The sequence below is a fragment of the Aricia agestis genome, chromosome 19 (genome assembly GCF_905147365.1).
Source record: "Aricia agestis chromosome 19, ilAriAges1.1, whole genome shotgun sequence".
NCBI classification, from domain to species: Eukaryota; Metazoa; Arthropoda; class Insecta; order Lepidoptera; family Lycaenidae; genus Aricia; species Aricia agestis.
The window spans coordinates 4334611-4350329 of NC_056424.1; the positions used below are offsets into that span (position 1 = coordinate 4334611).

At 34.5% G+C, this 15719-nt stretch overlaps 1 protein-coding gene across 4 annotated transcripts in view; it reads right to left on the bottom strand.

Moving 5' to 3' along the window:
* Window positions 1-13320, bottom strand: part of LOC121736501 (zinc finger and SCAN domain-containing protein 12-like) — a 28295-nt gene extending 14975 nt beyond the window's left edge. Inside the window, exons 1-7 of one of the 4 annotated variants that reach the window (XM_042127726.1) lie at window positions 12924-13320; window positions 11011-11144; window positions 7473-7580; window positions 2757-2876; window positions 2150-2260; window positions 1357-1404; window positions 585-755 (exon numbers count right to left, since the gene is read on the bottom strand). In XM_042127726.1, coding sequence (XP_041983660.1) covers window positions 585-755; window positions 1357-1404; window positions 2150-2260; window positions 2757-2876; window positions 7473-7580; window positions 11011-11125 — 673 coding nt within the window. In that variant the 5' untranslated portion in view covers window positions 11126-11144; window positions 12924-13320. Of the gene's footprint in view, window positions 1-584; window positions 756-1356; window positions 1408-2149; window positions 2261-2756; window positions 2877-7472; window positions 7581-11010; window positions 11145-12923 lie in introns of all 4 variants that reach the window. The other 3 variants (XM_042127724.1, XM_042127728.1, XM_042127727.1) reach the window with 3 other exon arrangements.
* Window positions 13321-15719: the final 2399 nt, after the last annotated feature.

Below are 15719 nucleotides of genomic sequence, written 5' to 3' on the forward strand. Positions count from 1 at the left end.
AGAATTTATAACAGAATAGAAAATAATGTTTGTACTGGTTTTAAAGACGAATAGACAGATTTTCGTTGCTTTAAATCAATTGAAAATGCGATTATTTTTTTCTATTTCATCTTTTATCCACTCCATTTTTAAAGGACCTTGTTACACTATCGGTTCTCAAACTGTTACTTAATATTAAAAATCCGACAATGTTTCTGATATATTTATCTGTCTGTTACCTCCCCAGGCTTCAACCGCTGGACCGATTAAGATCAAATTAATATAAAGCTACTTCAAGTCCCAGGAGAAGGCACAGGAATTTTAACGCAAAAAAAATACGGTTCCACGCGATAAACGTATTTCGACGTAACAAAATGACGGACAAAATCTAGTGTCAAATTAATCCAATTCACATCTATCACTATCTCATTCACAATCTACTACTCTCTATCTACGACCTTGACAACGACAATAATAAAAGAACATACTCATTTCTAAATAAAAGATTCAAATACCATATACGGTAAAATCATGCACGAGGCAACATTCGATAGCCCCTACGGGCAAAAACCGTCACCGAATGCGTAAATCCATGCTAAATTTACCTTTCCTCTTTAGAAATTTTGAATTTCGTCGAATAATCATTTTTTTATCTGCGTTCCGCGCAGATTTCATTGGTATTTTTCTCAAAACTTTTTTCGTGTTCGTTGAAATTTTGTTCTTGGTTTGAATTTTTTTCCGCGTACGTTCCGCCATACTGTTTTTCACGATTTTCCCTTGGACACAAAAATAAGGTAAGAACTAGATGTTTTTTTTATTTCGAATCATAAAGTTACACTAATTATTTTCAACTTTTTTAATGAAATAATGTTTCAATGAACAACGCCAAAGGTGCCATCTATCGGACGTTTAAAGTACTATTTGTATTTAAAAAAAATATTTATATACTATGTTAGTAATGAGCAGTTGAGGTAAAAAACAAACTGCGTGTTCTATATGCGCTATTTTAGAAAGCGCTTGTATGCTTATTAAACTGTTTACTGCTCAGAAGTTAGCAGCGAGACAAACATAACGTTACGAGAACGTTAATTTAGTTATTTTTCTAATTTTTTATAAAAGTGAATCTTTTTTAGAGTTTGTGCTCGAGTAAATCGCCAGAATTGTAATGGTGGAAAAGTAATATTCTGTTGAAAATCACAGAGGTTGGAAGTAGTGACTGATCACTGATGACAAGAGGCGTCCGTAAAACAAGATGGCGTCTGGCGTCACGGAACTGTCAAACCTCGCAGCTAACTTCAGACCTGTCTATAGATTAGGCTTAAGCCGTATAGCGTTAATATTGTAACTCCAAGCATAATAATGCAACATTCCACTTACCACCGGTGGTTCGCCTCCTATATTCCCGTTTCGCCTTCTTCTCCAATGCTTCTGTCCAAAAACGATATTGCGTGAGTTACAAAACATATAAGATATAGCGTTAAAGCGAATATATTATACAGCATAAGCTAAGTGCAAGTTTCACAGTGGTGACAATGTGCTGAACTAAAGCTGATTTTAGTCTCACGCTGACCGCACGCGCACCGTCAGCGGTGATGGCCCAAGATGTATAAAAGAAGCGCGTTTGAATAACCAACACTAATATGGCGGCTGTATACACTCATCGTGACACCTCGAGACAGGCCGAGCGCGAGTGTGTACAACGGGGCCAAAATGGTTTCCGTGTAGAGTCATAATATGAATCGTAATATGATTCATTTTCTTAAAATTGCAAAATGGTCACTCTGCTTGCAATTCATCTCTACAGATCGACAAGGCTTTATATGAACGTGGCGAAAAAAACAACTAACGCTGCCATCATACAAAAACGTCATTTTTGACAGTTCTCCTTTACGTGCAGCGCCCCCACTCACGTTCTTAAAAAGCCTTGTCGATCTGTAGTAATTCGTAATAATTTGACATTTTGACAGTTTTAACAATTCGTAATAGTTTGACAGTTTTGACAATTCATTTGCTGAATTGATTGAGAGGAATTGCTAAATGCGACCATTTTAGCCCCACAGAGCGCTCTCGGTTGTTAGGACGAGTGTGTACAGCCTTCTCGGCCGAGGCTCTCGGCAAGAGGCTCTCGTCGAGTGTATACAGCCATTCAGTAACATAGAAGAAGCCATACCGAGTTCCCTAGCCCGCTTCCTGGCTAGATACTCCGGGCTGGTCTTGTCCACTCTCGGCCGGCCTCGCTTGCGCTTCTCACCCGACTCTCCGTGGCTGTTTATCACCGCAGCTAAAAATCATAGTCACGACATGTTAATAGTGTTCTAGAACTTTCTAGATAATATCATAAAGAGCCTGGAGTGCCTATTTGTACGCACGTAAAAGAATTTACAACTCTGAAGGAGAAGGAGGAAGGAACAAGGACTTTTGTCGCCAACTTAAGACATAGTTGCCAATGTAAAAATATTTATTCATCGCGGCGCGACGGGAGCTCCTACGCATGCAAAGGGACAAAATGTTACCGCATTTTGCGCACAAATTGGTTATTGTTTATAAAAAGTATTCTACGATTTGAAGAATAAGTTTTATATACGACTTCACACGCGGAGTATAATTGTACTCCGAGTGTAAGATCAAGGCCAAATCTGGATTTGTTGTAGTCGTTTGGCTCCAATTCTCAACCCTGATACTTCGAAACTCACGCGCTGAGTAAGGATCAGGTCCCGAAAAATACCAATTCGTATACAACGTTTTTTTTCGCCAATCACACCCCTGCTCTTACATACCCATTTCTTTGGCCTGTTTTCTCGCCGCCAAATTCGCGAGGTACTCTGGACTCGTTTTATCGACCCGGGGCCTACCCCTCTTCCGTTTGACAGGAGGGGGGGTTTCGCTGGTCGCCGGAGCTAGGAGAAAAAAACGTAAACAAAATAAGAACAAAGCAAAAAAAAATACAGAGGGGCCTGACACTTGGGGATAAAATCATGCTTCGCTAAAATAAACATACTTCTAACTACTCTACAGATGTGAAATTTGCATGAAACTGAAACCTTTTTATATTGTTTATCTTTATAGACATTTACTTGGTATGTAAAAAAATATATGTTTCATCTCTTCTTTCTCCATTTTCTTTCTCATAAATTAATATATAACATATTAACTACATAATGTATGATGTATCATAAAATTTTTCATTAACAATGCACCTTTGGAGGTAAAAACAATTAAAGTAAAGGACAAATCAGTCATTTATCCATGGCATGTATTTAAATCAATATCTGTATATTCCCTTTTCTCGATCAAAATATTTGAAAGTTTCACCAAAAATACTGACTTGCACACTAATTATGCACCCTAAATAATGCTAATTCAGCATACTATTTTAAATTATAGCTAAGCTAAATATTTTAAATTATAGCTAACCCTAAATAATGCTAATTCAGCATACTATTTTAAATTTTAGCCATCTAACCTAACCCAATCAAGTCGTATTGGGCCAACATTGCTATTAATTATTTAAGAATCATTAATAAATTTATTAACCCATACAATTACAATACAGTAGTAAATTTTGATAATTTTTCGTAATTTTTATCAAGAAACCTTGAATTATATAGTTTTGGAATGATAAAATCTTTCACCATATCTCATCATAATTACCAAAAATCTTTGTCGCTAACACAGAAATAGATCAAGATATCTATGGTCGCTAAAGAGTAAAGAGCGAGCGCAAAGGAGTGAGTGCGGCGTTAGATGAGGAGGCCCCAACATGTTTTTCAGTAAAACAGAGAAACAAAAAGAAAATAAAGTTAGGCTAAAAATATTATAGTTGCACGATTTGTGAATTTGTAGACTTGTTTTGATAATAGAAATTGATTTTATTGTGGTGCACCTTTCGATATCGTTTTTAGAAATTCCGTTGTAAGATTGTCCAATTTAGAGTGCAAGTTAGTATTTTTGATAAACAATTTAAATTTTAGTTTTACAAATAATATATCCGATGTATGAACCATATTTTTGGTGTGAATTCGGTTATAAAGGTCGTCTTGTTTTGTATGATGTTTAAGTTTTTTTTGAAGGACATGTTCAGTTAATCAATTGTTTTTTTTTGATCAGCATTAGTTTTTCTGGTATGCATTCAGTTAATTAGCGGAGTTAAGGTAGTGTGCTGCAAAATTATTCTGATGTGCATTTAATAATATCCCTTTATCCATCACTAGCGACCCGCCCCGGCTTCGCACGGGTATAAAATAAATGATGGCCTAAGTCACTGAAAAAATTATTAAAATCGATTCAGTAGTTTGATTTCAAATAATTTATATTCATTACTACCCGTGGCCCGCGTTGGTCGGTACTGCCGCAAAAGCTACTTACGTCCCGCAATTTTAAATCTGTAATGTCTTCGAAAATATTCATTTAAAATTAAAATCGTAATAATTATGCTGTAAAGGGCCAAAATCAATAATGTATTTGAAGTATTTAATTGAATAAGGATTATTGCCGTATTGGTTAAAATCGCTTCGAAAATTAGCCATTATTTGAAGTTAAAAGTAAATGACAAAAAAATATGTTATTGTGGGATATATCCATAAGAGATATACTTATACGTGGGAGAGCCATGCTTCGGCATGAATGGGCTGGCTCGACCGGAGAAATACCACGTTCTCACAGAAAACCGGCGTGAAACAGCGCTTACGCTGTGTTTCGCTGAGTGAGTGAGTTTACCGGAGGCCCAACCCCCTACCCTATTCCCTTCCCTACCCTCCCCTATTCCCTTCCCTACCCTCCCCTATTCCCTTCCCTACCCTCCCCTATTCCCTTCCCTACCCTCCCCTATTCCCTTCCCTTCCCATCTCTACCCTCCCCTATTACCCTATTCCCTCTTAAAAGGCCGGCAACGCAATTGCAGCTCTTCTGATGCTGCGAGTGTCCATGGGCGACGGAAGTTGCTTTCCATCAGGTGACCCGTTTGCTCGCTTGCCCCCTTATTTCATTAAAAAAAAAATATACCATCGCGGAGTTTTCTGTAGACCTTTTCAATGTGTACAATGCGCACCTCTGCATTGGTACTCGTACTATTATTATCTATTCTGTGGCATTGGTAGCGCCCACTTCGAAACGGGCGTAAATCGCAATATTTTAATTTCGCCATAACTTCTAAACCAAACGTCCAATTTTAATCATTCGAAGAGCAAATATAATCTACATAAACTGTACTTAGTGATGAAATTATTTATTTTGATAAGGATCATTAGCATAAGCAAAATAAATTCGTTTAAATGTAGTCCGAAAAAAATCTACATTTTTAAATAAGAAAATGGTTGTTGTGCCTCACTTGACATAGATAGGTATAGTGTGTCGCGGACATTTTTGTAGATATTTATAAGATCTAAATTTACTTAGAACATTGTATAGTTCTATATTTTATAGTTTAGGCAGCGTACGCAAAATAAGTAAATTTTCTGGTTGTTTCCGAAAAACTGAAATATCTTACGGAACCCTATATTCTCCAAAATAAAAAGTAGCCTATGTTACTCGTAAATAATGTAGCTTTCGAATGGTGAAAGAATTTTTAAAATCGGTCCAGTAGTTTTTGAGCCTATTCATTACAATTAAACAAACAAACAAACAAACAAACAAACAAACAAAGTTTACCTCTTTATAATATTAGTATAGAAGTATAGATTTATGAAGCCGCTACGGTACAACAGATACTAAAATTGTTATTTTTTAAATAAAGTATTTTTAGAAGAACTAAAAAATAAAAATCAATCCATTGACTTTCAGGGGGCAAGCAATTCTACCTACTTAGATTATTGAGTGTAAGTTATTGTCACTTCTTACCATAACGACAATTTGTATGGTGTCTATTATATTACCATGTTACACCACTAGGGGCGCTGTTTCCTACATAAATGCATAGAACTTAATACTTATTACTTATTACTTAGGGGAATCGAGACAGTAGCGGCTAGCGCCTGGCGGTCATTGACTCCCTTTAAAAAAAATGTCATCTTATAATTATAAAAAATTCTCGTGTCACAATGTTAGTTACCATACTCCTCCGAAACAGCTTTACTGATTTTGACCTACATGCATATTCAGTAGGTCTGAGAATCGGCTACTGGCTACTTTTTATATTCATAAGTGCATTTGTTGCACTGGAGACTGACGGCGACCATTGTTTGTGCGACGGGAAAGTGATGGTTGTTGCCATGGTGCCATACTTATTCACCTTCTCCTCGACTGTCCTGTTCTACTACAGAGCAGGAACAGGCACCTTAGTCGCCACGAATACTCATCCACAGAGGAAATCCGTGGCACCAACTCCAACCATATCGTTCAATTTATGAGCAGTATTGGGTTGGGGATGATACTCTAGTGCGAAGGAATCACAATAGATCCTTATTGTGACTCCTTCGCACTTAGGCAGGTCGCCAGTGACGTCAGGGCTACAGCGACCTGCCTTACTTCACTTCAATAAAACAATATTGGGCGAAATTCTTTATGTGGCAAAACAATGTTTACCGAGACAGTTAGTTTTATATAAACCGCGATTGACAATGAAGTGTCAGATGTTCCTAGTCTAAGCGTGTTTACACACGCGCACAGCGGCAGCGGCACCGCCACCACGGCGACGCCGCTGCATACTCATCCTTGTGCCCTTTTCACACGGCGAAAAACGCTGCCGCTAAGGGCATATCGTATTTTGTATACTCGATGTGAACTGAATATGAAGCATATCACTACGGACTCAGTTACCAAGAGGTTTTCCGATGAATCTGTAATAATCTGTGTGTTTATAAGAGGTCAATTTGATCCTTAAATATTCTAAATACTGTGTGAGCAGTTTTTATTTAGCGCCTAGACTAAAAAAGTCAATGACCTCTACCGCCTCGTTTCGCCGAGTACAGTATAGTATACGTATACAGGAAGTAACAATACAAAGTATAAACTTTAGGGTGTGTCTGTTTCCCTTATAGAATTCACTGTAAAAGCAGCGCTACAAAAATTTAGGCATTAACGTCCCAAACGCATGGTTCTAGCTTCTAATTGAAGCAATTGTAAAAATTTCAACGCTTTTTCGTCTGATCACTCCATTGTCGTATTATTTTGCGCCAAAAGAAAGCAAACACGTCGTTCCTCTACAGTCTACGCAATCGTCGTGCGGAATGAGCCGGCGTTAATGTAGCCAATATCTTCTAGCGCGTTACACTGCACGTGAATTCCCTTTGATGTGTCAAAAAAACCGACACCCGAGCTATCGCTTAACGTCTAACATCATCAGTAATGCCGCTAATATGTTAACACGTTAAAACGTTGCCTACATTTGCGTACCATCCCGATTAACGCGCTTATTAACGCGTAAATACGCAGATGGAGCAGGGGCATGAGAAATGCCCCAATGTCATGAATTTTCACAATACAAAAATTATATTATAGTAGTTTCTACGATAAGAAATGACAATAACTCAACACTCGGGTTTTGGACAACTACTCACCAACATGTGCCTCGGGCTTGGTGTGTCTAGCGGCGTACAGCTCGACAGCTGGCGGCACGAAATGCGACACCGGGGAACGGAAGTCCACACTGAGGGGCAGCGGAGGCACTGAAAAGTCGAATATGTCAGTATTGAAGAGAGAGAGGCAAGAATGGGGGAATGAGATACACGATAGAGCAAAGGAAGTGAGAATGAAGGATTGGTTTTACTCCGGGCTAGGGATTCTCTTCTGTAAGAAACGGATGCCGAGCTTAGAAGAGAGTGAAAAGTAGTCATTTTCTTGCAGACTAGGGAGAGAAAGAGAGGAAAGATGCTACAAAAGCATTAAAGAGAATGTGTCTAAACACACTAGGCTGAATTACGCCGGCGTAATTCAGCCTTGTGTGTTTAGAGCCTAAGAAACAATAATAAATTTTGGACAAGGGAAAGTGGTGACAGTATATAATAAAGTACTCTGTGGTGGTGACAACCATAGTAACTAGAGGTTTCAGTAAAGACTGGGGAGAAAAAATATAAAAGATTTTGAGCATTGGAGGGAACGACATGATAAAATATAGCAAGATAAAGTAAGTATAAATGTAGTCACTTTCGGTCTTACCACAAAAGATTAAATATCTGTTAAACAGTTGTTTTGAGACCATTTTGTACTGAATTTTTCTCTAATTAACTGTTCAACGGGTGTTTAAATCTTTTGTAGTAAGACCGTTTATGTTTTACTGCAGACTCGGAGAGGAATAGATAGAAGATTTAAAACATTAAAGGGAGTAAAATAAAAACGAAGGGAAGAGAATAGAAAGCTAAAGCTGTGTTTCGCCGAGTGAGTGAGTTTACCCTTGGCCCAATTCCCTACACTTTTCCCTTCCCTACCCTCCCCTATTTCGTTCCCTACCCTCCCCTATTCCCATTCCTACTCTCCCCTAATACCCTATTCCCTCTTAAAAGGTCGGCAACGCACCTGCAGCTCTTCTGATGCTGCGAGTGTCCATGGGCGAAATAAGTTGCTTTCCATCAGGTGGCCGCTAGCTCGTTTGCCCACTTATTACATAAAAATAAAAATAAAGATCTAGACCAGGGTAAGTAGGTAAAAGAAAAGAATTTACAAGTATTAGAAGAGATGATAAGGGCACGAATGGCAAGGTACAATGGCTTATGTAGGGCAAATGCACTACTATGTAGTGCAAAATTAAACAAATGGTCAATGACTTATGCGATAACAGGTTTAAAGTGACATTGAGAAACAAATAAACATTAAGTGCATCTGATATCTTAATTCCTAATCAACTACGATTTAGGTTACTGTGCATAGAAGATGAATCTATACTGATATTATAAAGCTAAAGTGTTTGTTTGAACATGCTAATGTCATAAACTACTAGACCAATTTTTATGTGATTTGGCACAGATATAGGGTAGACTACGGGGAAGGATAATTATTATATATGCTACAATGAGAGAAAATTTTCAGTTCCCACGGAATTCCTTGCCTACGCGGGCAAAACGCCTAGTGTTTAATAGATGTTATCACACAAATATTATTTAAGGCTCTATAGACCCAATTTTACATGACTTTGAATCTATAATAAACAAACAAATAGTGACTTTTAAAAGGCCAAAAAATACACATTATTGTTTACTGTGTACTTTGACAATTTGTGGATCGAAACATAATATTGAAAACTTCGCCCGATCAAAAATAACTCCGAAGAGGAGGCTAAATTCGAATATTTTGTGGTATTTTTCTTATTTTTCATGAAGCGTATGAAAGTTTTACTTTCAAAAATAATATCTACGAAAAACTCATAACTTAAAGAAGAATAATATGTGGGTACATTTTGCATTTATCTAAGTATAAAGGTTTTTTTCACCTATTTCGCCCTATCAAGGACGCGCCGAGCGTCGTAACTCGTAACTCGTAGTTTGTGCCGTTGTTTTATCTTTGACATTGTTGCTGTATAATATTGAAAATGTGGATTGAAATTTTATTTTTGGTAATTTTTATTTACAATTTGTACTTATCACATTGGAATTTTATTAATCAGAAATTTATTAAATGGAACATATGGAAAATTGTAAGAAACTGATTATTGGAACCATATTGTATGAAGGATAATTTTACATAGGCTATAATATGAAAAATCGAAAAGAAAAAGGAAATTGTATAAGAGTGACAAGAATCACGAAATGATATTTTAATGTAATAGCTATCTAAGAAATCAGTAAATAAGACTAAAATAAATAAAAAGGAATAGAAGGAAAAGAAAAAAGAAATTAAAGAATAATAACAAGCCCTAATAATGTTAGGGGGGTGGGAATAAAAAAAAAAAAAAAAAAAAAAACTCGTAACTCGTAACCGCCAATGTACAAGGCGCGCTGATATGAATGTTATTTTAATGTACTTTACGTCGATATTCGTACTGGCAGACATCGATCTGCTAATTTGAAGGGTCTACCTGGACTTAATATTTAAGGCATGTATGTTTAGATTTTTTGGGCCTTATAGGATCTCCATACCAAATTTCAGTGTTTTGAGTCCTTAAGGAAAGATGTCATACTGATACACATTTATGATAACTTTTTTACACAGCAGTTACATAAAACTGCAGAATAGCATTTTATAACTGTACTTTTTGAACGTGTTTTAAAAGTCAACAAAATATTATGCAACATTACAGATCTCCTTGGGAATTAAGTGAAAGTAAAGATACCATGAACATGTTAAAACTTATCATATATCATTTTGTATCATATATATACACGTAAACATGTAAACTTATCATATATATAATAAATGGAGCACAGCTATCACTCACTGGTACCCAAGAGATGGAAAACGGAGTAGAGACCACCAACAAACCAGATGGGGAGATGATCTAGCACTAACAGCTGGACACCTCTGGAGAAGAGTAGCACTAGACAGAACTGAATGGAAAAGGCTGGAGGTGGCCTATGCCGAGAGGCACACTGACCTTCGAGATATTTTATAGCTCAAAGTCAGAATAAAAAGGATATTATTATTATTATCTAATATATAAAAATAATTCGGGTTTTCCTTCCTGACGCTATAACTCCAGAACGCACGAACCAATTCCCATGGTTTTGCATTCGTTGGGAAGGTCTTAGGCTCCGTGAGGTCTATAGAAGAAAAATCAGAAAAAACTTCAAGAGAAAAGCAGCAAAACAGGGAAAATCATTTTATGGCAAAACAATGTTTACCGGGACAGCTAGTTATATATAATTTTATGTTTCATTATTAAAACCAAGTTCAAGCTAGGAAGCATTGCTACCACCTCGATCCTGATAAACTCTAAAATTCATTAAGCCCAGTAACCAGTTGCTACAGATAATTGTTTAAAGAGACTTTCTACAGACTCACACACCCCTTGAAAATTAAAACAACTTTGTGACAATTTTCATTTTTAGTTACTCATAAGAATGGCCACTCTTTTGCCACTAATTGAATTGAAAATGAATTTATTAAATGATGCTCTTCTTTATTATTTAAAAAAAAATAACGGTAAATAAATACCAGTGCACATACCGTAAATATCTCCATTGGTCTCCATCTTCTTGTCGGGGGTCGTCTGCTCGTCACCCGTAGATTCACCACCGTTTATCTGCATCACTGAGTCCAATTGACTTTCACAGAGTGCCATAACTTGTATATATTGGTCACTGTAATAAAATAATAATAATAATAATATCTATGGACGCTTCACACCACGTCAGTCTGGCCCCGTGCTAAGTACCTAAAGGACTTGTGTTACAGGTACCAGACAACGGAAATATATTTAATACTTTTATACTATACATATATTTAAGATTTTTATTATATCATACACATATTTAATACACATCCAGACCCGGGAACATTGAAAACTTTTTGTTCCGTCGGCGGGATTCGAACCCGCGACCTCCGGCTTGAACTACCGACGCGCTCACCACTGAGCCACAGAGGTCATCAATGTTTATATTGTTATTTCCATTCATAAAAATAAGTACTCCTATACTCAATACAATTTTAGTTCAAAAAATATATTAATTTTTCCTACATTCCAAAACTAAACTTTTAAAAATTACCTAATAAATTTTAATTAAAAATATATATTTTTTTTAAGATGTAGTTAGAAAATAAATAGGGGGAGGTTGCCAGTGCCCTTACTAGGTTGCCCTATTACTTTAGGGCAGCATTCGGCAAACTTTTGGTTGGCCAGGGCCACATGTTAGCTATTACATTAACGGCTGCACTTTAGAAACTCAATTTATTTTGATGTTTATAACTTATTTGCAAGTAAAAGACTGTGGGCCGTGGCTTGCCAACTGCTGCTCTAGGGCTCTCATTAATAATAATTGCTTCTCATGTCAAACACTAATCCATATTGTTATCTTTTGATAGACAATCATAGTTTCATCTTTAATTATTAGATTAATGTCTCAAGCCCCAAGCGGTCACATACAACTGCGATAACAATAGAATAGCTATTGTGTCTGGATTTTTCACAATTGAGGTATTATTTAGAATGAATTTAAGAAATTAGAAGACTGTATTCTACTTGTCAAAAAAGAATAAATGAAAAAAACCTTACTTAATTTTTAAAAATATGTGTAGAGTGGTAATACTTAATACTTCAATCGTGGGGATCGCAGACACAATAGATTTTCAATTGTTATGCGGCAGCAGGGTGCTGCCTGGGGATTGGTGGATTAATTAGTAGCATTATAACCATCGGAACTAAATTTGTTCTCGTTAAATTAAAAGCAGAAAAAAGTTACTAAATCATTATTAGATTTTACTTATTAGCTAATATTTTATTTTATTACTTAAGTAAAGCAATTTTAAACTTACTAAATCTGCCGTAATTCGACCGCGAAAACAATAGATTTCCAGGAATCCATGATCGAGGGATAAAATTTATATTATTTTATATAAAACTTTACATGATAAAATAATATCTATATATATATATATATATATATATATATATATATATATATATATATATATATATATATATATATATATATATATATATATATATATATTATCTTAGATAAAACTTTATTATAATATATTAAAATCTATTTGTAAATATGTACATAAAGTAAATAATAGCACAGTTTTTATGATGAACTTTTACAACCAAGAATAACATTAGGTTATGCTTATAATATTTTTTATTTTATCTGCATCTACAATACAATTATGGTTTACCAATAAAAGGGAAACTATATATAATAAGTTGAGTACTTGACCATGATGATATTGTAAACTGTACTGACATCAGAATCAGACTCAAGAGCAAAGTTATTGAACTCTGAGTACATTTACAGAAATTAATTATTCAAAATAATTTAACAGTTGCCATCTAGAAGTATTCGTTATAACGAACATTCGCTTGTATTCCTTATCTAAACTACGGAAAGCAGTTAAAAATGTCATTAATCTTTACTTACCTAAAGGAAAGAAACCATCTTCCCTTTTAACGAAAAAAACCTATTTTAACCACTCCAACAAGTTTAAACCTAACACTTAAACGATTATTTTACACTAGAAAGTCAATTAAACTTAATATTACCAACAAATTTTCGATTTTAAAACAATAAAACGCTTGAGAAAATTACTGTACACATATACTAACTAATCAATTGTAATAGCAGCAAATGGTGTTCAGTAAGCCAAACGAAAACACTTAATTCACACGAATAAACACATTTCTAAATGCACGCACTACATCCTTGTGCAAAAGGAACGATTTTAAAAGTGATTACAAAAGTTTACGAGCGCGATTGTCGGAGATATAAACAAAATTCGCAAAACCTAAAAACTGACCCAACGTCCATTTCTTTAGCAAGAAGGTGATGCTACTGCCTGCGAAAGATATGAAAAAGGCAAATTAATTTTTACTCTGGCAACATTTCCTAAAATTCTACCACTTTGCGAAGTACATGACATACTTACAGACGTCAAAAAGAACGTGCCCTTATGCATATCACGCTATTGAAAAGTAAGCCTTATTTTCTTGAAAATAGAACTATTGTTGCTTATGTGAAATATATTGAACACGAGCATGACACAGATTTCATGTAACTGAGAATGTGCTTCATATTTCGGTAATACTTTACAGAAAACATAATTAAAACTTAATATTTAGCTTATTCATATTGGAATATTTTTATAAAATTACAAATTTTACTAGGCAGAGCTAAATAAGTTTTTAATAATTAAAATTATCAGAAAAATCTTTATTACTGCTTAACTTAGCAACATTACAATGGGTGTGGGACGAGTAGGTAACAGAGGAAACAGTGTAGAAAAACGATAGTTATAGGTAGGTCGACCGCTGAGTTGGCACTTGTATTATTACTTCAACGTTGATAACGGCGCTCGTGTTATCGGTACCGACTGCGACGCGAGGTTATTCCTTTTGTATGGCTTCACCTTGCTTATTGCTAGTTTATGTGTGTTGTAACTTTACACACTGTTTTATAACACAAATAAAAAAATCGATGTTTCATAGTGTATTGTGTAAAGAGAAACGATATTTTTGTTATAAAATTACGAAAATATTATTTTTACTCAAATCATGATGTTGTATTTTTAAATTAAAAATGAAATAAAGCTATTCAAATCTTTTGTAAAGTTTAGATTCAAATAAAAAGCTAATCCTTTTTATTTAGTCATGATTATTGATTTCTTTGCAAATTCTAAAAGTTAGTAAAAATATTATTTGCTAAGTGCTAACCAAACACTACTAGTACTACTACTATTACTTATAGCAATTTTTTATTGTTTTATATAAATTGTTTATTTTCTTATAAAATATGAATTTTAAACGATTTCAAATTAAAAAGTTTCTATCTCGTGCATCCATCACAAAGATAGACACACCGCAGAGATACACTAATGATTTAAATTTTAATGATTAATATTATTGTTAATATTTATCATTAAAATTAATTTATTTGCTTCTTAACTAGTAATTTGACCGCTGGTTATATATTCTATACTTTTTATTTATATAATATTATAATTTATAAAGCGGAAGAGTTTGTTTGTTTGTTGGTTTGAACGCGCTAATCTCAGGAACTACTGGTCCGATTTGTAAAATTTTGAATATCCAAAAAAATCACGTATGTTGTATGGGAGCCCCCTGAAATATTAATTATAATATTTTATGTTTTGTATTTTTTGTTATAGCGGCAACAGAAGGTAAAATCTGTGAAATTTTCAGAAGTCTAGCTATGTTTGAGATACAGCTTAGAGACAAAAAGACAGACAGACAGACGGACAGACATCGAAATCTCAGTAGTAGGGTCCCGTTTTTACCCTTTGGGTACAGGACCCTAAAAACTCTTTGGGATAATAATTTATCTTTAACAACAATCCTCCACAAATTATTAAAATAGTTTTAAATAATGAAATACATTAAAACTAACAAAAACAGCTTATTACAGCTGATGTTATTTGCCATAAGATCACCTTTTACTTATTCCCCGTCGACTAGACCAGGAATAGGACGGAATACGGACTCTTCCGCAAAGTTACGGTATTACTATATGGGTAAGTATTTCAGAAAGGTTGACGAATGCTAAATTGTGAGGGCATACACATTCACACCGACCACCGTATCGATTTTTCATAAGGTAAGACAATTTAGGTAGGAATTAGAATTCTTACAATTAGACTTTGCAAGATACTTACACTTATTTAATTTGAAATAATTTAAACAATTGTTTACATTAATAAAAACAAGTGGGTATACTATGCTTTAAAAAGATAGACACGGGTTTATAGTAATAATTATATTAGAGATTGTACGTATTTTAGTAAAAATTAATTAAAAGAACTACAATAATTATTACAAAGTGGAATATTTGATTGATGGTCCATACCAACAACCAGTTAATTTAAATATTTTCGGCGGTAATAAGTAGATAAATAGTAGAATATATTCCATCATAAACAAATCAAAATAAGAAAAAGATAATATTCTATTTTTTTTCATGAATATATTTGTTGTATTTTGAATGTTTAATTATGGCAACATTAATTAAATGTCAAAGTATTTTTTTTTTATTTATAATATCTCTAAGACGACAAAAGCGTTTGTTAAAAATCCACAATAGGCTAGAATCTGCACATTAAACAATACTTAACAAATAAAAAAACATACATTACTACTTATTTAGCAGCTTGCTATTTTACATATTTATAGCTAATATTAGATTTTAGTTTACTGAGAAGAGAAG